The sequence below is a fragment of the Pavona decussata genome, unplaced genomic scaffold (assembly GCF_977016875.1).
Source record: "Pavona decussata unplaced genomic scaffold, jaPavDecu1.1 SCAFFOLD_61, whole genome shotgun sequence".
NCBI classification, from domain to species: domain Eukaryota; kingdom Metazoa; phylum Cnidaria; class Anthozoa; order Scleractinia; family Agariciidae; genus Pavona; species Pavona decussata.
In genome coordinates this window covers 594,550-617,500 of record NW_028145482.1, presented here as the reverse complement: position 1 = coordinate 617,500, position 22,951 = coordinate 594,550, and the positions used below count along the sequence as shown (strand labels likewise).

Here is a 22,951-nt window from a genome sequence, read left to right as displayed (position 1 = left end):
CACTTGACAGACACGCAGTTATTTATTCATTTTTCAAATGGTTGTGTTCTATTTCAAGAGATCACTCTACAGCTCAGTTCACAGAATTTTTGTACTAAAGAACTTCTCGCGTTGCTTTTATGTTGGCTGGAGTATGATTGAAAACCTACTGTCGAACACTCGTCAACTACTAATATAGGCAAACGTAATCCTACCTATGATTGGTTGGTGTTGGAATTTGTAATAGGTACCTTCCTTTTATTTGATGAGGAAAGTGTACCTTTCTTTCAAAGTTTTCGTTATGTTTTTCGAAATGTCCAGCCAAAATAAAGCAACGGGAGAAATATATAAATTACAATAAACATTTGACTGTGTCGATTGATAAAAATTGCACATTGACAATCTTAGTTTCTAGCATTGTTCAGCGTTGTTGTTGTACAACAACAACTTTCCAATGCAATAAGAAAGGCGGTACTACAAGTCCTCGCTTATTAAATTACAGAGTACATGTTTACAACTTTCAGTTTTCTCATTAAAAATACAGTACGTGATTACAGAACAAAACTATTGACACTGATAGTCACCTTCAAATCAAAAGATTTAAGGATTATTATTGTTCCAATTAGTACAGTGACAACTTACTTTAATTACAAAATATCGGTTAGTATAAATTCGGTAAGAAACACTGAATATCTTCACTGGAAACGATAAAAACAGGAATGGTGGCCATTTCCAGGCAAATACCAGCGAAAGGTCAACTTACAATAAAGTACGGCTTGACTAACTGTAAACAATCTATTTTTATTGAGGAAAAACCAATTTCAAACTTTCTTGATAAAAAGAGAACGGATAAGTTTTGACTCAGACTTTTCTTTACCTTTAGCTTGAAATTAGGCTTCAAAATCACTTTTAAAGAGGCAGATGAAAACCTTGATTAACTTTTAATCGTAGATGAGCGTTAGTCGGCTTTCCAATAACCCGCCCCAGAAGCTTAATCGCAAGCAGCGTATTAGTAGCTCATACTGCTCCGACCCCGCAACCTAGTGCGCTGGCCAGCTACTGGCTACAATATTAAGCGACCAGAGTGGCTGAAATACAGGTAACGGGTATATGCCCTAGTAGATCTAGGAAAATGGTTGAGGTAATGACTTCTATATATGACACTTCAGTTGTATAGACAAAAATGATACATACGTACAATAACAGTGATTGTTTTAAAACACCTTTGCCAGGTTGTTTAAGGCCCGATTAAACTACTCAAGGGATAGTATGAACTTTTGTTCTAGTATAATTACTAGTCGGTAACGATTATACCAATTTATTATAGTCCCTCAGTTTTATCTTAAACGACTTTTCTTTACAGTTAGTTTAAAATTAGCTTTTAATTTAAAGACAATAGTAACGAGGGAGACGAAAACCTTGGTTAATTTTAATCGGGGAGCAAGCGTTAATTAATCACCTTTCGAACGAGCAGTTCCTTGATTATTAGGATAATCCAGTTATAGTTGGATATGCGATAACTATTGCCAAATCGGCGCTACGCACCTTGTTGGCCGTCTATTATCTCATATCCAACGCGCGTTCGTGAAAAAAAAAAAAAAAAAAGTTGGTGTCAATTTCAATTTCAAGTCAGATCTAACAGAGCTGCCATTTCAACCAATCGGTTTTTGGCTAGCTAAGAAATACAACCCCTGTATAGGTATTACCGCGCTATTTCCAAAGCGAGGAAAGGGGACTACTAAATAATGTATAGTTACTAAGTAATAAATACCTCATTTACAATGTTACCTGGCGAATAGATTCCATTCAAACTCAGTAGCAGGGGCGGGAAAATCTAAGATGGGCTAGCATATCTAATATCCGATACGGAGGCAAGAAATAAGCAGAGGGGGAAAACTCAGGTATATTATTGACGGGAAGGTGCAGATGTTAGGTCAAATAGCAAAAAAATCATTGCGGCTAAAAGTAGTACACATAAAAAAGTCCAGCGGCTCAGAACCTATCCTGAAAAGACGGTGCAGTCAAAAAATCCTGCTAAAATGTTTCCACCCAAAATCAGTCCACTACAAAATGTCTAGCCTCAAAAAGTTACCATGGCTAACGCTTAACTGTAAAATTAACTGAGATCAGTCTTTGCACCTCCTGGTCGATCCTGTACCTAGCAACCCCCTTTCCCCACCGCCCTTCAATGAAGAGAGAACAAATAAAACTAAAATAATCCCCTTATCTACCAAGAAAGAGTTTTTGATATGATGAACGACCTTTTTTACCTTCAACTGACTCTAATATATATATTGCATCTTATATATCTTGTTTACTTCAGAGTTATATTCAGGGTAGCTTGAACTTTCTGGCGGGAAATCCGTGATCGATTAATTTTAGATCTAATGATTATTTTTATATTGTGTTAAGGGACATCAATGATGCCCTCATCAAAAACGGTATTTACTTACCAAATATAATCGAATAATCGCCCCCTCTGACTTTCAGTTTGAACTGCACTGTTGCCCAATTTAGATTTTTTATTCATGCTGTGATCGGAACATCACTGTTAACGGCATGTTTTAAAGAGAGATTCCCCAAACGTTTAACGTTTAACGATAGTTAAACTGATTCAAACAACTTTTACTCTGGCTCAGAAACTTTTAAGCAGTTAACAAGTTTCTTTTCCCAGGTTTCTTTTTCAACAGACTTTGGGCAGTCTATATAGCTTCTTTGTTTCAATTCATTGGGAAGTTTGCTTTTGTCAACATCGTCAAGTTTTATGACGATTAGACTGTCATCTCTCCATTCTGTAAGTCGACGAAGCGCGTACTCAAATTCGCTTTCGCAAAAACCACTGTTAAAAAAATTGCGGGAGACAACAGCTACTATTTTTCGGGACTTGTACACACTATCTACCATATTTTCTCTATATAAGACTCCAGGGGCAAAATTCCGGTAGTGAATACAACACTTTAAGTAATGCTTTTCTTCGAGAGTTGGAAGAAGAGTTGTTTTCACCCATTCCTCGTCTTTTGAGCTGTATATGATGAACGCGTCATACTCAAAATGAGGAACTGTAAATAGACGCAAAAAAAAAAAAAGAAATTTCAATTCAGTGTCTTGTATTATCGAGCCAAGTCTATCACCAATAGCTTGTATTCTCACAAAAAAATATTCTTACTTATTTTGTTAGTATAGGGAAATGAACCACAAGGAAAAGAAAACTTCAATATCATAGAACTGTTTAACGTTTCTTTCTCTCTGGTAGATTGAACTGTGACAACGTTATGTTTTCTTTCTTTTTCAGTTTTATTATCTTGCAAACAACATTCTTGCGTGAATGTCTTGTTATTCATTAATTGTAACAAGACCCCCTTTTGGCTTCTAGGGGTAATAACGCTTCGTAATCGTAATCGATCTGAACTTTCAGGGGCACCCAACGACAATTTTCTCTCAGATCCTTTTTCGGCGATCTGGAGTGGCTTTAAAGCTCTATAGGTTTATTTTAGGTAGCGCTTTAATATTTTTATCTGTTCGGTCATTCTAGGGGAACTTGACTCTTTTCGAAATTAGTAGCGCATTTTTGTCCATTTCCCGAAAACCTTAGGTCTTATTTCCTTTCCGAAAATCTTAGCTGACCTTTTTTGGTACTCAAATCAACATTTTTATCAATCCGAAAACTCTAGGCCTTAAATTTCCCATATCACGAAAGTTCGTGGTGAAAATTCCCTTTAGAAAATTGTAGGGGATTAAGAGCCTTCCGAACAGATAATTTACCGAAACGATCCGTTGGGTGCCCCAGTGTTTTGGGTGCAGTACTGCGCAGTGCAATTCAAGGAGTAATTGTATTACCTCGTTTTTGATTCGCTTTTCACTTCCCTTTTTCTTTCGAAACACTACGCGCAGTTACGAGGATGTCTAATTGTATCATCCATTATAAATAGTTAAACAGTCTACCTCCAGTAGTGATTGCCTGCCTGACATGTCTTTCATTGTCGAAAAAATCTGACTAATGAAACATTGTTTTTTTCGAGACAAATTTGATAGGCATTATTTATTAGGCGAAGCATAGCAAAGAACTGAGTCGTTTAGTGTTAAACAGTTTGAAGAATTAAAAGTTAATGGTGGCAAATGTTAAGGCCCCATTTCCCTTAAAGGGAAAAGGACCAAATGATGATGATGATGATGATGATGATGATGATGATGATGATGATGATGGTGGCAAATGTTGCATCAACCTCGCAAAATTTAATGACTTACGTTTGTGATGATATTTCACAATGTAGTTGTTATCCTCTGGAAAACAAAAAAAAAAACATGTTTAAACCAAGAGATCGGGAGTAAAAGAATACGCTTTTAAATAACAATGCTCCTCTTTTTAAAGGGGGTTTAATTAATTAATAAATGTTTAGCCGATTTTTTTTAACAAGTGTGATCGTTATGTCTCTAAAACATAGCACAAAGTTCTAAATTAAAGTTCATTAATATATCAGGTATCGAGAAAAAAATGTAAACTGTATTGATCCAGTCAAGGTGTTGTAAAATAAAAAGCTTGTTCAAAGATTGAAGCTTCTTTGACTCGGAAGTGATTTTATTTGTAACCGGTACTGTTAATCGGGTTATACCTTTCATCTACCATTTACCTACTGTATCATCATTTCTCGAGGCTATGTCCTTTTGAAGACGCTCTCCGGCATGGATTTATCTTTCGTGTATAAAACACCATGCGTCGTTTTAGAAACAGTCGCCTCGATTTTTTTTCCTTTTCTGCTTCAAGGTAAACGGTGTTAAATTCGCTGCTTTTATATAAGGATCTTTTGACCTAAAATGTCATCTTACATCTGACAACCGAATTTGGCCTTAATCTCTAATTTAGCTCTGTCTTATTACTTCTGATTATCATGCGTTTTCGATCGAGTGACTTTTAAACTGATTGGTCAAAAACCAAGATGTTGAAATACCCTTGTTACTTTCCCCAGAGGCTTCTGATTATTTCCTCTAAATCTACTCACCTTCAATTTCCCTTATGTTGCTGAATGAGGTACTTTTCTTTGATCGACGATAATACCAAAAAATCAAGCTTACAGCGGCTATGGCTGTCACAAAAGCAACGGAGACGACGGCTGCGACAACTTTGTAATCTTTGGAACGGTTTCCTAAAGAAATAAATTAAGTCTAAAAAGAATGCACTCAGTGAAAACACCACATTTAACCCTATCTTAAAGTGGCTTTTTTTGTCATTTGGGACCATCCTGGCTCTAACGCTGGTTGAGCTACATGTAGTTCGAAACAATCAATTGAAGCTGAAGATGATGCAGCATTCTTTATCTATTTGTAAAATTTTTTGGGGGGAGATATATTATCTAAAATGTTTACAATTCGTGATTATTATTATTATTATTATTATTATTATTATTATTACTTTTATTATTATTATTATTATTGTTATTATTATTATTTTTATTATTACTTTTATCATTATCATTATCATTATCACTATCATTATCATTATCATTATCGTTATCATTATCATTATCATTATCATTATCATTATCATTACCATTATCATTATCACTATCACTATCACTATCACTATCACTATCACTATCACTATCATTAACATTATCATCATCATTATTATTATTATTATTATTATTATTATTATTATTATTATTATTATTATTATTATTATTATTACTATAAGCAGCAGCATCTCAATGAACTGAGAATTTTCTTGCTTCTGCGGCGAATTGCCGTCCGTGTTTTGTTTGAGGAAACGTTGCCTGTTCACCGCAACTGTGTTTTTCAATGACCGTTGTTAACAATTATTAAAGACACATTAGATATATGAGGTGATGTGATGTGTTGTGATACCCATTATTGAGACATATATACGCACCTGAGATCGGAGGACTGGAGTAAACTAAAGTGAAGGAAAAGAATGACTAATTTAATACAGTCAGCGCAACAAACAAAAGCTTTTAAACTGCGAAAAAAATTTAATATCTTTCAAAATATCGTTGCCATGCACGGAAACACAAAGTCACGTAAACAGCTCAATGCCATATAAATTAAAAAAAAAGCGTGCGACATTATTTGAGACGTTATTTCCTCTTATATTAAAAAAGCTAGGACTGTTCAAAGTCCGCGCAGGTACTTTGTGTACACCGTTGCATATTCAGCAGATCAGTACTGATTCAAATTCAACAAATGGATACATTTGATAACGAATACACGCACTTGAATTTGGGGATGATGTAAGGAAATCTACAAAGAAAGAAAAGTGTATGAAGTAAAACAGTAGAAAAACAAGCATTCTTCGCGAAGCCATGCACTCTTCCACACAACAAAATGCATGAAGCTTAGACCCGGTTGGATCAAATTAGCATACAAGATGAACATACATTTTTTTTAAATTTTTTTTTTTTAACCGTGCTATTCTTATTTAATCGACCTTCGCTAGAAAAGTATGAAGCGGTTCTCTTGTCTTTCAGTAAACCACACGGGTAAGACTACAAAATCTAAGCTGGATAAGCAGCAGCATTACAATAAGGTGAGAATTTTCTTGTTTCTGCGGCGAATTGTCAGTCTTTCGTTCAGGAAACGTTGTCTGCCCATCAAGACTACATTTTTCAATTAGTAAAGACATATTTAATATATGATGTGATGTGATTTTTTTATGATACCCATTATTAAGACAACACGCACCTGAGATCGGAGGGCTGGAGTAAGCTATGAAGGGAAAAAATGGCTAATTTAATACGGTCAGTGCGAACAAACCAAAGCCTTTAAACTGTGTGCAATTGTACCTTGTTATACCTTTGCTAACAATACTTTCGCGTTATTAAGACCAAATCGGTTTCCTTCTTTTTTTTTTTTTTTGGTTTTACCCTTTATGACGCGTACATGACAATTCCCCTGCAATACACGAAAACACCGAGTTACGTAAACAGCTAAATGCCATACAAAAAAAGAACCGTGAGTCACAAAGTTTTATTTTGTTTTCTCGTATATTTAAGAAAGCAAGGAATGTTCAAAGTCTGCCCATCGTTGCATATTCAGCAGATCAGTATTCAAATTCAAGAATGGATACATTTGGTAACGCATACACGTACCTGTAGTTGGGGATGGTAAAGAGGCATCTGTAAAAGAAAAGATAAAGAAACATAACGTAAAATGACATGAAAGCAAGTATTCTGTTTCAGTAAAAGCCATCGTCACTAACAGTAAAATACGCTTTTGGGGTTTAGGCCCGTTTGTAGTAAGAGCAACCTAAGGTACTTGGAGAGTTTTCTACAATTTCTCCCCTTAATTTTTTGCTGGATACAAGTTTACGATGCAAAATAACAAAACGTTAGTGTGATATAAAGGTTTAAGCCTAAACTTAAGTTAGGGCCAGGCCTTAATCAACTGTTAGGCGTCATTTTCGCAGTTGTTAATTAATTGCATAGAAAACGTCGATGGCCACAAAAAACAACTTTTTCTCCTAATTAACCCTGCTTACAGTAGTCGTAAGATTTTAGAAAATAGGACAGCAGAGATATTGAAAAATGCAGGCACTCCAAGTCGTTAAATGTAGTGAACAGAAAATCAGGAGAAACGTTAACAGGTTAGTTTGCCAACAATTAAGTTAAACTGTATCTTTTTTTTTTTCTTTAGCTGTAGATAATTCCCGTTTGTCGGTTTGTATCTCCAGACATATAGAATTGAAGAGAATTTATTTATTTATGTATTTTTTTTCATGTCTCCCGGCTTTGTCTCAAAATGACGTACAGATGTTTGGTCGTAAATGAACCCAAACTCAACAAGAGTTTAATTTAGATAAATTAATGCTAACAAATTATATTAACGAAATCAATCCCATTCGCTCTACCTCCCTGTATGACATTCGAAATACACCAACCTGTTGTAAATGCCTCTTTGGGGCAATTTTTCGGAACTTCACAGGCTATGGAATTGGAAACAAAAGGCCAGTTAATGCTGAGTACTGATTATAAAGAACTACACGTAATGTTACAACCCCGGACACAACAAATAAAATGTACGAACCACCCTCCCATCTCCTCGTTTCAATGAATGGGAAAAGTGATGGGCTGGTTTCAGAGCGGATTTCGCGGAGAAGAAGAGGATTATTTGGTTTTCATTCACTCCAAGATTTTATGTACAGTCAAATCTTCAGTAACCGATCACCCAAAATTACAAGCGTAGGTGGTCGCTTACGGGAGATGTTCGCTTACGAGAGGTTCCAACTATAGTCAGTTTGACTTGGAAAATTGATTTAGTTTGGAAAAGTGGTCGCTCAAGAGAGGTAGTCGCAAGGGAGGTTCGACTGTATGCATGTACATTGAGTTAGTTCTATTCAAATACATTGGGCTCGCTCACTGCCCATAATTCCTTGGGAAAAATGTTTATTCGATCTCTGAACCTTCTGCCTTGATTGCTCCTGATCCTGCTCTCAAACAAGCGGGAAAGGAAACCTTTTTACTTACGGTTGGCGTAAAATCCAAACTCTTCGATGCGTTCACAATACTTACTTGTATATTTTTTACTGATATATGAGTCGCTTACAAACGGGTAAGAAGTTATCTATGAATAAACAACAAAGAGAGAGGAAAGTTAAGGGAAACGCAAACGCAAACACAACATGCATTGCATGAGTCCAGGAGGCCTTCTGTCCTCTGACGAAGATAAGCTTGTAGTACAGGCCTATTTTGACTGAGTGGCGAGTGAGCGTTAAGTCTCTATTAACAATGGTATTTCCAAGACACTGCATTGGTTTATGAAACTAAACTATGAGGACCAAGGTCGAGTACAAGTCAGGCCATAAAAGGAAACGCCCCTTCGGATTCTACTGAAAGCGCAAATCGGTCGAACGCAATTCACAAAAAAGGCCAGTTAAGCTAATAACAATACATTATGCTTGAAATATGATTGTTTGTGTGTCTAGTGTAATTAAATCACTTCGAGAAGAGTACACAATACAGCCCTGAAGCTTATAGTGTAAGGATTAGCTAATCATGCGGTAGTAACATGTAATTACTTGGTTGGGTGTAACTGTTGTAGGGAATTGTAGCTGTTTTACAACTGTCGGATGGGCATAGACACCATTAATTTCAAGCCCAAAAAAATTTTAATCAGCATGCGTATGTTTTAGAATCAACAAGCAAAAAAAGGCACCTTGACAGTTTGTTTGAAATGAAACGCTAAACACAGACGCATCAGTGTTAAGCTAGACATAGAAAAGCCGAACCCCCGATTATCTGGAATCGGCGGGTCTGGGGTAAATAGTCCGGACAATCGCAGACGTATGAGAAAATACTTAAGAAAAATGATGAACTAAGGAAACACCATACAAATTTTAACACTCACCACAATTTGAAGAAGCGACTTATTCATCAAGCCTCTTGAGAAATTATCCACAATATAATGAGTGACGTTCTGAAAGTTAAGTTTTAATTAGTTTAATTGATTTAGGTAATCAACAAAAACAAAAGAAAGCTTCAGTAAATTATAAGTACAAATTGGCAAAGTCGCCCATTAGGAAACTTGTGGCTTAGATAGGATGCGATAGCCCTTTAAGTGATAAGTAAAGGAAGAGCAACTGTAATCATTCAATCTTTAAAGACATTCCATTTCAGAAAGAGTCGGCTCAGGCACACATAACTTCCTTTCAATAATCAAAGGCCGCCCAACTTTGGTAGATAAATCTATTTTTTATTGTTTATCTCACTTGAGGTTTTCATCGACATGTGTTTCTTTTCTTTTTTTTTTTTTATTAATGTTGTCAATTATGCTCCATTATTTCATGCACAATACCAAAGTACAATTTCAATGTTCCCTTGAAGTTGGTTTATAAAGTTTGATTACGAAGAGATATTATTTGCATCTTTATAAAAGTCATGGTGATCAACGTGACCAGACACAGAATTACCAATATTTCTGATCCAAGGCAAAGGAAATTTTCGAAATGAAGATATTATTCAGATTATATTACCCTTCAATCATTTTCAGGTGCAAAACATCACAAATTTTATTTGAAGAAAAGCTATGTCACGTAACCTCTTAGTGCGAGTGGCCTTCGTTGACGACATTTAGAGAAAAGTTGTTAAAAGCAGCCTCAATACTGAAAATGAAAGGAAGTTCAACGGAAATTTGGAATAGCAATGATCCAACCGAAGCATGACAAACTAGTTTCCAATGGTCATCTAATATGGTTGTCCCAATTAATTTTTCAGAACGCCATTAACGTTCCGTTTTCTTGCCGAGATCCTCCATTTAAAAGTTTCAGTCAAATAATTGTTGACTTAGGGATCCAAGGGGCATCACTTTTGCATTGGATGCATCGATATGTCATATGTTAGTTTTGTCTGGTTAAGGGGGTCCCTGTTGGCTTGAAAGTTTAACTGTCTGTATCTGAGATGGCTGTGTAAAATGGACGTCCTCTGTAGTCGGTCATGACATTGAAGATCGATTCAACGGCAGTCATTTTGGTTAGCTATCATTCTACATGGTTGTAAAAATTAAGTTACACAAAATTTTGTTCTGTTGCTCACCTTTCCCAAATGCGGGCATCTGATAACGTAATCTCCAACCAGATTAACAATCCAGTATACCAGATGGTATCCTTTCCAGTCTACTGAAATATCTAATAACAATAACCGTTACAGTGAATATTTTGCGATTTTGCGTCTAAAGTGAAACGTGCCCATTTGATTTGTTGAATGATAGCATCGAGATTCTCTGGTAAACATTGTTGCCATTTGACATTGAGTAAACGTTTAATAAGTCGGTCTATAATTATTTTTACAGTCAACCCAGGTCACGCGTGAACAGTATTTCCAAGAATGAAGTGAACATTCGAATTTTTCTTTGTAATGTCCGACGTGTGAATGGAATGTTGGACATTTCTCTGGAAATCGTTCCGAAAAAGACGCATTAACTAAAAAAAATGTTCAAAATACTTGGGAAACAATTGTTATTCTTGAAATATTCAATTTTGCAATGTAAAGAAAAATTCATAGCTTTATACCGTCAGTAAGCTAGGGAAATTTATACGGGAGCTCTGAAATTTTCAAAACTGAGATGTAAATTTCAAAACTTCGTTCAAATTTCAAAAATATCGCTCACGCGTGACCTGGGTTGACTGTAAAAATCGACGAAAAGATGAACACAAGATTAACAGGTTTCTCGAGGGATAAGAATATGTTTTTTGCAGCATAAAAAGAGGAATCGTTATCTAAGGTAGGCAGGATATATCCCATCAGTCTCGTAACTGCAAAATTGGTTACAGGTTTGTTCTTTCCAGTCAGCGCTTATTATGAATGCTTTAAAGGTTACCATTATTTATTTGTTTATCTATTTATATATATTGATTAATTAATTAATTAATTAATTAATTAAAATATTCACTGTAACGGTTATTGTTATTAGATAACCGTTACACTGAATATTTTGCTTCATCCATTTCATTCCAATCTTTTCGTTATGTTTCCACTCTATTTCCAGTCCAAAATGCAATTCGACCCGAACACACAGACACCTTTGAACGAGTTCCTAGGGCCCTTTGGTGCCGTGTGGGTAAATAAATTACATTTATACGTCTAGAAATACGTGACTCGCAAAACCTCGCGAAGCTGGGGCTGGGTGGAAAGCCCTCTTTCGTGTTGTAGCATATAGCAACTATTTTGATGAGCATGGTTTTTTCGTAGTTCCACAGGCTAGTTTGCGGTAAAAAATCTATTTGTGACGCGATGAAATGTCCAATGGGCGTGCAGCGCTGTCGTGTTCGATGAATTTATTTCCCACGGAAAATTATTTTACCGCGGCCACAAAACGTGTAATTTCTTCAATGCAATCTTTCACAAAAAAAGATTTCTAAAAGAAAGGGAAAAGATTGTGGAGAGATAGTTCTGTATCCAGTGAATATTGATGAACATTGCAGTTGAAATTTGATCATGCACGCATATTTTTTCCGATGTATGCAAAATTTTTTCAGACGACGCCAGACAGTCTGGCGTCATTCAAGTGCGGACACCTTCAAAAAAACATATATATAAATATATTTTTCGCGACTTAGCTCCGCTCGGGCCGGCTCGGCCCGACAAATTTATTACCCTCGCTTCGCGAGGAATTATTACATTTTATAGTATCATTCTTTGTGTGACCTAATGCAGAGGACAGGTATAAATGTGGACTAGCTAATACCTCGTTCGGCTTTTGCTTGCTACTCTTTTGTTCATTATGGTCCATAAGGCGACATACAAAATTGTGACCACAAAATAACCAGTTAGAGCGGACGTACCCATGAGATGCAACGGCGTAACTCTAGCTATAATATGATATATTATTAGAACAGAAATACAACGATAAAAAGGTTTAAAACACGTCTACTCACTTTGTAGAGGATCCCACGATACAATCGCAAAGAACCTTTCTGTATCTTTGAATTTGTGGAAAGTTGCTTTTAAACCCGTTGGATGAAAGACCTCTGTGTCATTACTACATTGTGCGTTTATTCCACAGCCTGTTGGTTCAATAAATGAGAACACCGTATTATCAAATAAGGGCAGTAGGAGAAATCATCTAACTCAACTAACGTACACCAGTTCGGATTTAAGATGGCTCACAACGGTTATAAGCACTTACCTTCAGTTATGATTTGGTCGATCATGACTACCGCTTTCCATAATTTGACAGTTTGAGAAAAGTTAAGGCGGCTCTGGAACCTCTGATTTCTTTTTTTTTTTTACTTTGCAAGAAGTTTCGTCAAGACATATTGATTACAATTGGATAGTAACAAAATGGTTGTTACCAGCTTCGTTTGTGAGAGGATGTAGGGTTAATTTTGAACGAGTTACATTGCTGTTATTGTAACCTATAAGTCAAGAAGACAACTGTCACTTGTTTACCATTAATTATGCATTTGTTTGGTACCATTATTGTTTTATCAACTGATAAATGGTGGTAGTATTGACCTATCAAAGTGTAAGTGTTGGAAAGTGCTGGAAACTGGTGCCAGTCACCTTAATTATTACTCACAAAAGGCAATGGCCGTACTCCTTCAGGTTAACATTATGACGGAGTACGTCAATTTGCGCGCTGCCTCTAAGAATCGCAGCCTCTGGAAAACAAGAGCTGCTTTCAATCAATTAAGCAACTTTCACACCCCAATGAATCATTCCATTCTAAAACGTTCAATCTGAGCCATTTGAAGAGAATTAACGTCATGGGTACATGCATATAATACGTCACGTTGATTTATTTATTTATTTATTTATTTTATTTATATTTTTTTACTGACAGTACCAGGCCTGATGAATTAAGCCTGTGTATTACACTAGTGTCAGTAAGCTATGATATCGTGCTCATGAATTCGGTTTTACTTACACTTTGAATTTTCGAGAAGGGTAGAATTTCCTTGACTGCTCGTGACGCCTGGACAAGAGACAGAATGAAAGCAATCAAATTCAATCATCACCACGGCTGATAAGGTCAGATTCAATTAACATTGACAGTGAAAATACGAACTAATACGTCTGGTTTCACATTGTTTGGTTGGCAAGCTGATTAATTGTCATTTGTTTTCATCTTGGACCAATAGTTGACGATTTAATTGATCTACCAATGGTTTAATTAGACAGGCTGGATAATGGTACAAAATCGATTTCCTAGGTATGGAAAACAATTTAGCTCACCTCGCTTTATTCGTCTCAGGAATGGCTTTATGTGCCTACTTCCAAGAAGGGTCGTCTTCCCTAAAAGCAAAAGGAAACTGGTTGCGATTAATACACGAATGAGGGGTTTAGGTGTCCAGTTTGGGTATATGTCAGAGTATTATTAATTTTCTCCAAAACACCAACTCCTGAACAAGCTCGAGCAGCCCGTAATTAAGGCATGCAAATCCACCATGATAACATCAGGTTTATAGTAACAGCTCGTCATGCTGACAACTCAGTATATGGAGTCCAGTTATGCAAAGCTGTACTGCAGAAGAGAATGAAGAATCTCGGGCATGTAAAAAAAAAAGCACCGAGATGCTACCATCACGATTACTGAAACCACTTGATGCGCTCCTACAAAGCCAAGATATTTGTCGTATAAGCACCAAAATTACAAAAGCTACCTGCAACTGACTAGTTTGACGAGATACGGTGTGAAATGATGGCATGGGAAATAGGGTAATCTATTCGGTGGTAAACTACTCAGTCAAATGCTAACTCACCCCGTTTTTGTAGACACTCCTCATAGCAAGACTGCCGACTTAATGGCTGCTAAATGAAAGAAAAATAGCACATTCAGCGTAGTAGTTTCATGAACATTTGATAGCTGTAAATTTAAGTCACTTTAATTTAGTCAACAAAATTTTAATTTGCTTAAACGAAATGGCCATTTTCACTCTAATAACAAAGGGAGCAAAGAAACCAATTTGATGAAAGATAGGTACTGTTAGACATCTTGGCTCTCTTTCCGCCAAGATCCTGTCAGCTCATTTGGTTTTATCTTGAATATGGAAGTGCCATATTCTGGAAATCCGAAGTAACTCTTTAGACTGGCCAGTCGACAATTGTGTTGAAAATAGCATCGATTCCAGCAGACGTGGCTATCGACTCCTGCCGAGGGCGTACTGGGTCTAGATTCAAAATATTAAATAACAGGGCTAACTGCCTAGAGGGTTTTTGGTGACTGTCGCAAGTCTTTGAAACAGTTCATGGTATAGGATAGAAAATACACTGAATTTCGAAGACATGACAACGCAACTCTTGCTCTTCGGCTTTCGCAGCATGTGACAATTTGTATCTCCCGTAATACACGGTACTTGCAGGGTAATGAAGGTTTTGTAGCGGGATGGTCATCCATAGCGGGTGGCATGTGAGTACTGAATGATGATGTTTCAAAATTTGCGTATTTACCCTTAAAACTGCATTCAGAGGTGATGCGGCACCAAATCTTTGTGAACATCAGCCTGGATTTATATTCACTTTTCAACAGATTAGCCTTGTTAAACCGTTTGCCTCTTTTTTGCTTTTTTTTTTATTTGACACAGGCAGGGTGGAAGTGAAACAGTGTCAATGCAACAGCCATATTCATGCAGATTTTAACAGCTGTTGATCCCATCCCCATTTCTTCAGATTTGACTTCTCATCTCCAATTTAACTTGCTCTATACCTTGCTTTGATCGATGGTGTTAGGAACCTCTTTTGTAGTATAATCCAGTCAAATAGACTTTAAAACCTTTGAATCTCTTGTAGACTGCGAGGAGCTTTAACTTTTTTTTCTTAAGCGTCCTCTTCAGCATTTAAACGGACCACTTCTGCTTCCAAAGCCTTGGTTTACTGGACTTCCTCAAATATTGAATGCGGTTTCTCTTGTCCTAGGCCACCGCTTTCACTTTCACTGTTGCAGGATCCAACAGAAGCTTTCCCGAGAATGGCCTAATTAAGATCTCTCACGATCAGCTGAACTCAAACCGGTTCACCTAAATAGACTTAATACCACATCTGTAATGCATCGTAATGCACTACACCTGTGGGATTTTGAATTTAGCTTCACGCCTTACATTATTTTTTTTGGTCCGGTTTGTGGACTCTTCTCCATCCCCCCCCCCCCCCCCCTCCCGTCCGCTCCCCTCTGGAATTTCGTATCATCCCTCCTGCCTTATGTAGGTAGGGTTAAGTTCTGGAACTAGACAAAAAACGTAAATAAACAAAATTAAAAGGGAGGAGAATTTCTCAAAGTTCCTTTCTCCTTTCTGTGTATATTTTTGCCTTTCTATTCGTTTGTTCACTCGACCAAACTCCACAATCTGAAGCACTCTAGCACTGTACCGTGTGCTGTCTCAAGGAAACACTCGTTGAAGTCACTTATAATTCGGCGAGAGACATGGACTGCAAAAAGGTTCGCCATGTGGCTTGTGTGCAAGACTAAGAAAAAATCTAATTATCATTGGGAAACTGAACCGTACGGAGCTAGGCCATTCACTGGGTCCATATATGATTCACATGCTGCATACTACTCGAATCGGCAATGTCGAAAGCTTTTTTTGTGGATACATATGAAGGGAGATGGTAAATTTCCTCTTCGTTTCACTAACGAACACACTCGATCTCAAAAGGACTCAGTGTTTTCAACGATTTCGAGATCTACCTTTCCACAGATATCGGCGCCAGGAAATTTAACGAAAAAAATATTTCTTTTTAACGGTCTGAAAAGGTTTTCAGACGAGAACTGTTCCTGCTCTCCTGGATTGCAGCAGCTCCAAATAGCAGACAAGGCAAAAAAATCGCTTGGATTTACCACGGCACAAGCTTTCGAGCGTTGCTCTTCTCGGATAGGTGCTAGCTGTTGTACAATATGCTGTGACTTCAGCTGACAGATAAGAAATTTCACATCCTTTAATTTAGGACTTCACTCTCTGTTATTTACAGTCGATGAATACACTGATCGTGAAACGTCAATCAGGCATTTTTTTTTTGCAAACTTGTGTTCTGTGACCACCCCCCTTCCCTCCACATTTTTGTTTTTGGTTGTTTGTTTATTTTTTAGTTGTTGTTGTTGTTGTTGCTGGTCAAAAAGGGATAAAAGCACAAAAAAAAAAAAAAAAAAAAATACCGAACTTCTTCTTACGCAGCCCAGTTCACATGCGTAAACAATCACAGTCCACCCGGGTTTCGAGTTCTTGTTATTTACCCGATAAAATAGTCGGTATATATGTTACCGCTGTATAAATAATTTTGCCGTATCCATCTGCTGTGGTCATCTGATTGACAAGTTCTGTTGGGTCAGTTTAAACCACTCACTTTCAAAAACAATGTCTGTTATATCGACCAAGAAAGCGGATATTGATGTCCAACTAAAAATAAATAATGCTTTTAAACAACACCTGTCCTTTCAAGGTTCCATGTAAATAAAAGAATCCACCGCACGCAGAGCTTGTCAGTTTTAGATGTTTAAAACGTTTAACGTTAATAATTTCTCTATTCACAAAACTGTTGGTGGCGAACCGACTTTTAGTACTTCCGGGATAACGAAGTTCAACACTTCAACGTACGACAGTATTTTTTTTTTCTGAAGTTCACCGGGAACGGCATCTGGCGGAAACTTCTAAGATCATGTTACATTATCAGATAATGCCCGAATAAGGCAAAGTAAAACCCATCATTAATCACCTCAGTCAACATCAGCTTCAGTCGTCTTACCTTAAAAGCAATAAACATGGCCGCCGCTTGTAACGCTACTGACAGTCAGTTCAATGCTTAATTTAAAACTGTAAAATTCGTAAAAAAAAAAAAAAAAGAATAAAACCAACCAGTTAACCCTGTTCTTCATTGCTATTAATTAAATTGATTCAACCAGTTACTGGTAAAATTTAGGCAGCAGTCAGTCCCTCGTTAAAGTGCAGTGGTGTTTAGAAACACTAGAATTTCAAAAGTTATTACCACGAAGAGGTACTCAAATTTCAAGTTAAGAGTCGAGATGCAACCTACAACAGGAAGAGCCAAGAGGAAGGACGCGTAAAGGAGGTCGAAGAAAGCAACATTAATTTCTAATGAAGCTCTCGTTTCCTATCTTGCAGCCTACGAATTCAGTTGACTCTGATCATTCCCCATCGCCTCTAGCGACCAGAAACGCCGGTTGATTGGACTACTATGTGGACGAGTGAGTGAATTTGAGAGTTTGCAAAAAACACATTGTAATTTCAATAAGGCCCTGTCAGAGAAGAGCTTACCTTAACACTGGTTGTTGGCCAGAAAACAGGCGAACAATTCTGCAAGCAGTTCTTTATGGTTTGCTGCGACCAGTGAACATCCTGCTTCTCAGCAGCAACAAAGCCGTTGCATGGAAGAAAAAATGCATACTTCCAAAGGCTCACAACGAAAAGAAGACAGTAAAACATGGCGAGTTGTTGACGCTGAGTCGACGACTACTGGCACTCAATGCCGTGACGATAGCGGCACATTAATGTTTTGTCGCTGTTGACATCCAGGTCGGTTTTCTTGTTGACTTAAAACGGAAAATTAAATGGTAAATTCCCGATACCCTTCATGATCACTCAACCCGCTGGATCACGTAATATACGGTGTCTACGTTATTTAATAAGCTTCCATTATCGATGAGTTTACTGCGCGATTAAAATAGAACTTTGCCCTACGACCTGATTGGAAGAACGTGCTGAAGTAATTCCGAACGTAATAATATATTCTTGGTCGGTAAAAGCCTCATGGACTGGAGGACTAAAAAACGCAAGTTTTCACAAAGATGCAAACGCTGATGTGACGCTATGAAATACATGAGCATGGACGTCACCCACGTCTTCGTATCCACAAAAAAAAGGCGATAACGTGGACGTTGAACGATCTCAAGTCACAGTGGTCAGTAATGCCCCCAAAAATGGCTGCATTAAACCTAAGTATACCTAAACAATTAATATTCGCATTCACTACAATGTGTAGATCCAGAATATGGCCATACCTCCTCCAAGGGAGAGGTTTTCTCTGAGACACACTACACCTCTGGGATTTTGAATTTAGCTTCACGCCTTACATTAATTTTTTTTGGTCCGGTTTGTGGACTCTTTTCCATTTCCCCCCCCCCCCCCCCCCCTCCGCTTCCCTCTGGAATTTCGTATCATCCCTTATGTAGGTAGGGTTAAGTTCTGGAACTAGACAAAAAACGTAACTAAACAAAATTAAAAGGGAGGAGAATTTCTCAAAGTTCCTTTCTCCTTTCTGTGTATGGTTTTGCCTTGCTAGTCGTTTGTTCATAACTTTCACCGTGATGAATTCAGAATTAGCTGTCTATACCGCCCCTAGATTTTCATTCCCCCAAATAGGGCACGGGATTGATTTTGTTTCCTTTATCTCTTTTCTTTATTGGAAGCGGGAGGAGGTGGGACTGATTACTTTTCTGTAGCTCAGAAAATCGTGAGATTGAATTCTGAGGACCTGACCGAGAGGTGACGACTGGCTGGAGATAGGGGAGGAAGCGGAACTTTCCCGTCTTATCCATACCTTCAACGTCTGAAGCACTGAGATTGGAATGACGAACATTTCGCTTCCTTTGGTCGGACAGCCGTTCATATTTCTCGAAAAAAATAGCCTTTATAAGAGTGTATTCGATTGGCCTCTTTTAGGAATAAAAAAAATCATAATTGAGTTTTTTGGAAGAGTTCATAGTTGGTAATGGGTTTATAAATGTCATTCGCAAACAACCGTTTTGCAAATATGTCTTCCCAAATTTATTAGGACTAGAAATCTAGTCGCCATTCTGTCAGTTTATTCTAATTGATATAGTAAGTCGAATGAGTCCTAACATAAAACAATCGGAACTCCATAAGGTGGTTCCCCATAAAATGTTTTGTTTAGTGTCACCCTTTCTTCAAGGAAAGTAGTTCGCGATCGTTTGGTCAGTTGAAAAAAAAAGTGACAAAAAATATCGACCTCAACAAGGTGAGCCTGCATTATATTTTTCCTGTGACCACCACTTTACAACCGAGCAGGTGTTAGTCAACTCTTTATGGAGTGATGCCAATGCAAGAAAAGTATGTAAACACCCTAGAAAAGAAGGCAAGAAACAACTTATTTTTAAAACAAAATAGGTCGGTCGAACGATGAAAAACGAAATAGTTGATGGGGATGGCCTAATTTAGCAGTAGATGTCAGATTGGCACAAGGATGATCGTACACTCACCGATCTTCAAAACACATTTAAACCATTCAAATCGGCTGATTTCCAAAATAAACTATTTTCGATTTCAGGTCAATGGAAACTCTTAATAAATCTTACGCTTGGATTTCAGAACAGGAAGTTTTTCAAAATGCCTGTGTCTCCTAATTTCTAAAAAAAGAAAAGACGAATACATTACTGAAAACGACTGGAAAACAAATTAAATATAATACGTTATCCGCTAGGTATCCGACAGCCGTTGGGGTCCTTCAGTTAAAAATAGACGTTTAATGGGAAGGGAAAATATAAAGGTGACAAAATGTTTGTCGAACAAAAAGGCATGTATTCAAAGAGATCTTTTTCCTAATATCGTGGTGTGATAGCAGTTAAGTCGTTGGTGAAAAATTTTCGCTATGTCCTGCTCACACTGGTTCCATGTGGGAAATTCTTTATTTTCCTAAAATACGAGCCTGCGTAACTGTGAACCGATGAATTAACATCAGATGACATTTCATAGCGAAACATATGGTAATACGAAAAACAAATTTAACAACTTAAACCATAGACACTTTAATTGTCCCACAGTTGCCTTCGAAATAAAATGTTGCTCATCGTACGCGTGCAAAGGAAAGGGACATTGGTGGATGGTTGAAACCACAATACCACGAAGTAAAGTGTCAATGTCCGCAATACCGAGTAAAAAATCGATGAAATACCGAAAAGGCGTACACAAATGCTAAGTTAATACCGCACGAAAAAGCACTGCTCCGCTGTTGGCTTGAAAGGGAAGTGGTACTGAGAGATATAAACTCTGGGTAGACCTCTCTGTGATGGCTGTGTTAAGTAAATATATATTTTATTACTTGGTTTAAATTTTTCGAGTTGACCAATCAGAGATAGTACCGTTCTTGACAGTTTGACGTTTGTTGACACAAATTCTATTCAGTTGGCATCAGATCAGACTAGCGTACTACATTTAATCCAAAATTGTAATGAAAATATAAAATTCAAATTTTCCTTCGCAGATGTTGCGAGTTTTAACACTGTAAGCTCCGATAGTGATTTTCATGTAGTTTTTCCTTCCAATGAAGAGATTTAGAATCGCGTATATGGCTGAGGGCGAACGTCAGGTTCGCGTTGATATTTTCTTGAGCGCATTGATGAGAATAGTGCAAAACAGCTATGGCCTTTCATGCTAACGACGCAAAACTACTCACGTTTAATGAGCGGCAAAAGAAGGACAAAAATGAGCGCGTGGTCATTTCTACCATTTGCCGTTCGCCGTAAACTATTCTACCTCTCTAATATTACTACTGGATCAAATACGTAACATTAGAGAAATTAACATAAATTATTACCAAAGGTAGAGCTTTGACGTTCAAACAAATTCTCCCAACTAGTATCATACGATGTGTATATAGAGCAATGAGGAGAATATACTTGTTGATATGTGGGCTTAAAGGGTTAAAGGCAGTTTCACCACTACTACAGCGCAGCTGGTAATCTCTTCCGGTGTAAGTTGTCTCAATGGGAAATCCCGAATCATCGAGTTTGGATTCGAGTTAGAGTTCGAGTTGGACTTCGAGTTGGACTTCGAGTTAAAGTTCGAGTTGGAATCGCAGTTGTACTATTATAAAAATACAAAAAGCAAAATATTTCGTTATTTTTTTTACTAATATAAAAATACAAAAAGCAAAATACTTCGTTATTTTCGAGAGCGCACTCTGGAAGGACTGGAAGGGCTCCTAAATGAAATCGGACCCCCCCCCCCCCCTCCCCCCACCCCTTCTTCCCTAACGAAGGATGGCATGTACACAATTTTTTTTTCCAAAATTGTCGATACTAAACATGGTCTATACGAAAAAGAAAATGGTGTACAACAAAAGAAAACAGTCGATCTGTTCAATTTAAAAACACCAACGGATTTTCAATAAAAAATATCCCTACCTGAAGTCCCTTGTCTGTGGTCCTTTCTCCTATGTGGTTATGGGAACGATTGAGCGCGATTTCATTTTGGCGATACAATGTAAGTGTTGTCTTCGTTTCATCATCGATCTAAACAGTCGTTTGGAAGATACTGAATAAACAACCACAAATAACGTTTTGTGGTTGGATTTATCTGTCCGTAGTTTTATATGCTTAGACGGTCGAGTGGCTTAGTATTAAATTACAGTAGGTCAGATTTTTAATTACCCGAAAGATATAGCCTGGCGGTTAGTTGTCTTTTCCGTGCATTTTTATTTTTGTTTTATCTCATACAGTACACTTTCAATAGCTCCCACCAGTTCGAAACTTAACACGTGCTAGTGACTCACATTCAGTTTGTGGGGGCTATACATAGAGAACCTTGGCGGTTCGTCAGTCAAATGGACTGACAAGTTTTATTCAAGCGGCTCAGCCGCTCGCCAGTCAAATCGAGTTTGTTGATACAACTAAGAACGTGATCGAACAAAGCGTCTGATTATTACGCGTCTGTTGAAATGATACAAGCGGCGGTGGTCCCCTGTAAGAAAACGATCGTCGCCCGAAGGGTAGAAAGAGGCGTAAGCGATTTTTACGGATGATTTTTACCGATTGATAACGGAAATTGGTGAAAATCGATAAATTGATTTCGTGTGTCAAATCGATATTATCGATTTTTCATTAAGATGGAGCATGCGTGGGGTCTGTGTGCGGTAGCAGGTTTTGAGAGGAGCGTAGTTTCCGTCCCTTTACGCCAATTTTAGAAAACTTTATACCGCCTTGACATAATAATTCAACGTTTAAACACTTGAAGTATTAAATGCAGAAGTTAGGAGGAAAACACAAACGAGGAGCTCGAGGAGAAGAACTATCGGCACTTAAAAGAGCCAACATGGCGGAATGTCAGGAAGAAGAGGCCGCGGAGTTAGTGGAAGCGACGAATGAAGCAATGAACGTCGAAGATGAGCCGAGTAATGTAGAACTAAGGGAGATGTTGGTAGATATTCAAATAAATACTGGGAAAAATTTCCGCACAGCCCCATACATTAATTATGCATGCTGATGTATTAATTATGTATGCGCTTCATTGTTTTTAAAGACAATAAGCTATTCCCATGTGTTTTGCATATATACATTGCAATTAATACTTACTGGGTCAATAAAATAGGATTTCGTCGTGTCATGACTTTTTCTCCACTTCTCTCTCCATTTTCCCAATCCCATTTTCTTTATTTCTCTACCCCAGCCCCCTAACGCTTTTCTTTTTCTTTTTCTCTTTTTTCCGTCTACCTACTATACCGTGCCTTGAACTGAAGCCGTCCTGTAAGCGTTGGATTCACTGTCCATCTGCTTTACCACTTGA

At 37.6% G+C, this 22,951-nt stretch overlaps 1 protein-coding gene across 4 annotated transcripts; it reads right to left on the bottom strand.

Annotated features, from left to right (window-relative positions):
- Positions 1 to 33: 33 nt before the first annotated feature.
- LOC146478955 (uncharacterized) lies at positions 34 to 18,509 on the bottom strand. Of its 4 annotated transcripts, XR_014864983.1 has the most exons (15): positions 17,690 to 18,509; positions 14,186 to 14,234; positions 13,659 to 13,718; positions 13,351 to 13,398; positions 12,359 to 12,487; positions 10,518 to 10,609; positions 9,334 to 9,402; positions 8,499 to 8,550; positions 7,868 to 7,912; positions 6,205 to 6,231; positions 5,864 to 5,887; positions 4,977 to 5,120; positions 4,225 to 4,260; positions 2,298 to 3,038; positions 34 to 1,823 (listed from the first exon to the last, which is right to left on the bottom strand). XR_014864983.1 is itself a non-coding variant. In XM_085111250.1 (14 exons), the coding sequence occupies exons 1-14, from the start codon at positions 17,855 to 17,857 to the stop codon at positions 2,605 to 2,607; spliced, it is 1,377 nt and encodes a 458-aa protein (XP_084967376.1). In that variant the 5' UTR covers positions 17,858 to 18,509; the 3' UTR covers positions 34 to 2,604. The 4 variants fall into 4 exon arrangements, 3 of the variants coding, with proteins under 3 accessions (XP_084967376.1, XP_084967375.1, XP_084967377.1); XM_085111250.1 differs by lacking the exon at positions 6,205 to 6,231 and adding an exon at positions 7,080 to 7,106 and having other exon boundaries at positions 34 to 3,038; XM_085111249.1 differs by having other exon boundaries at positions 34 to 3,038.
- Between the last annotated feature and the right edge of the window lie 4,442 nt (positions 18,510 to 22,951).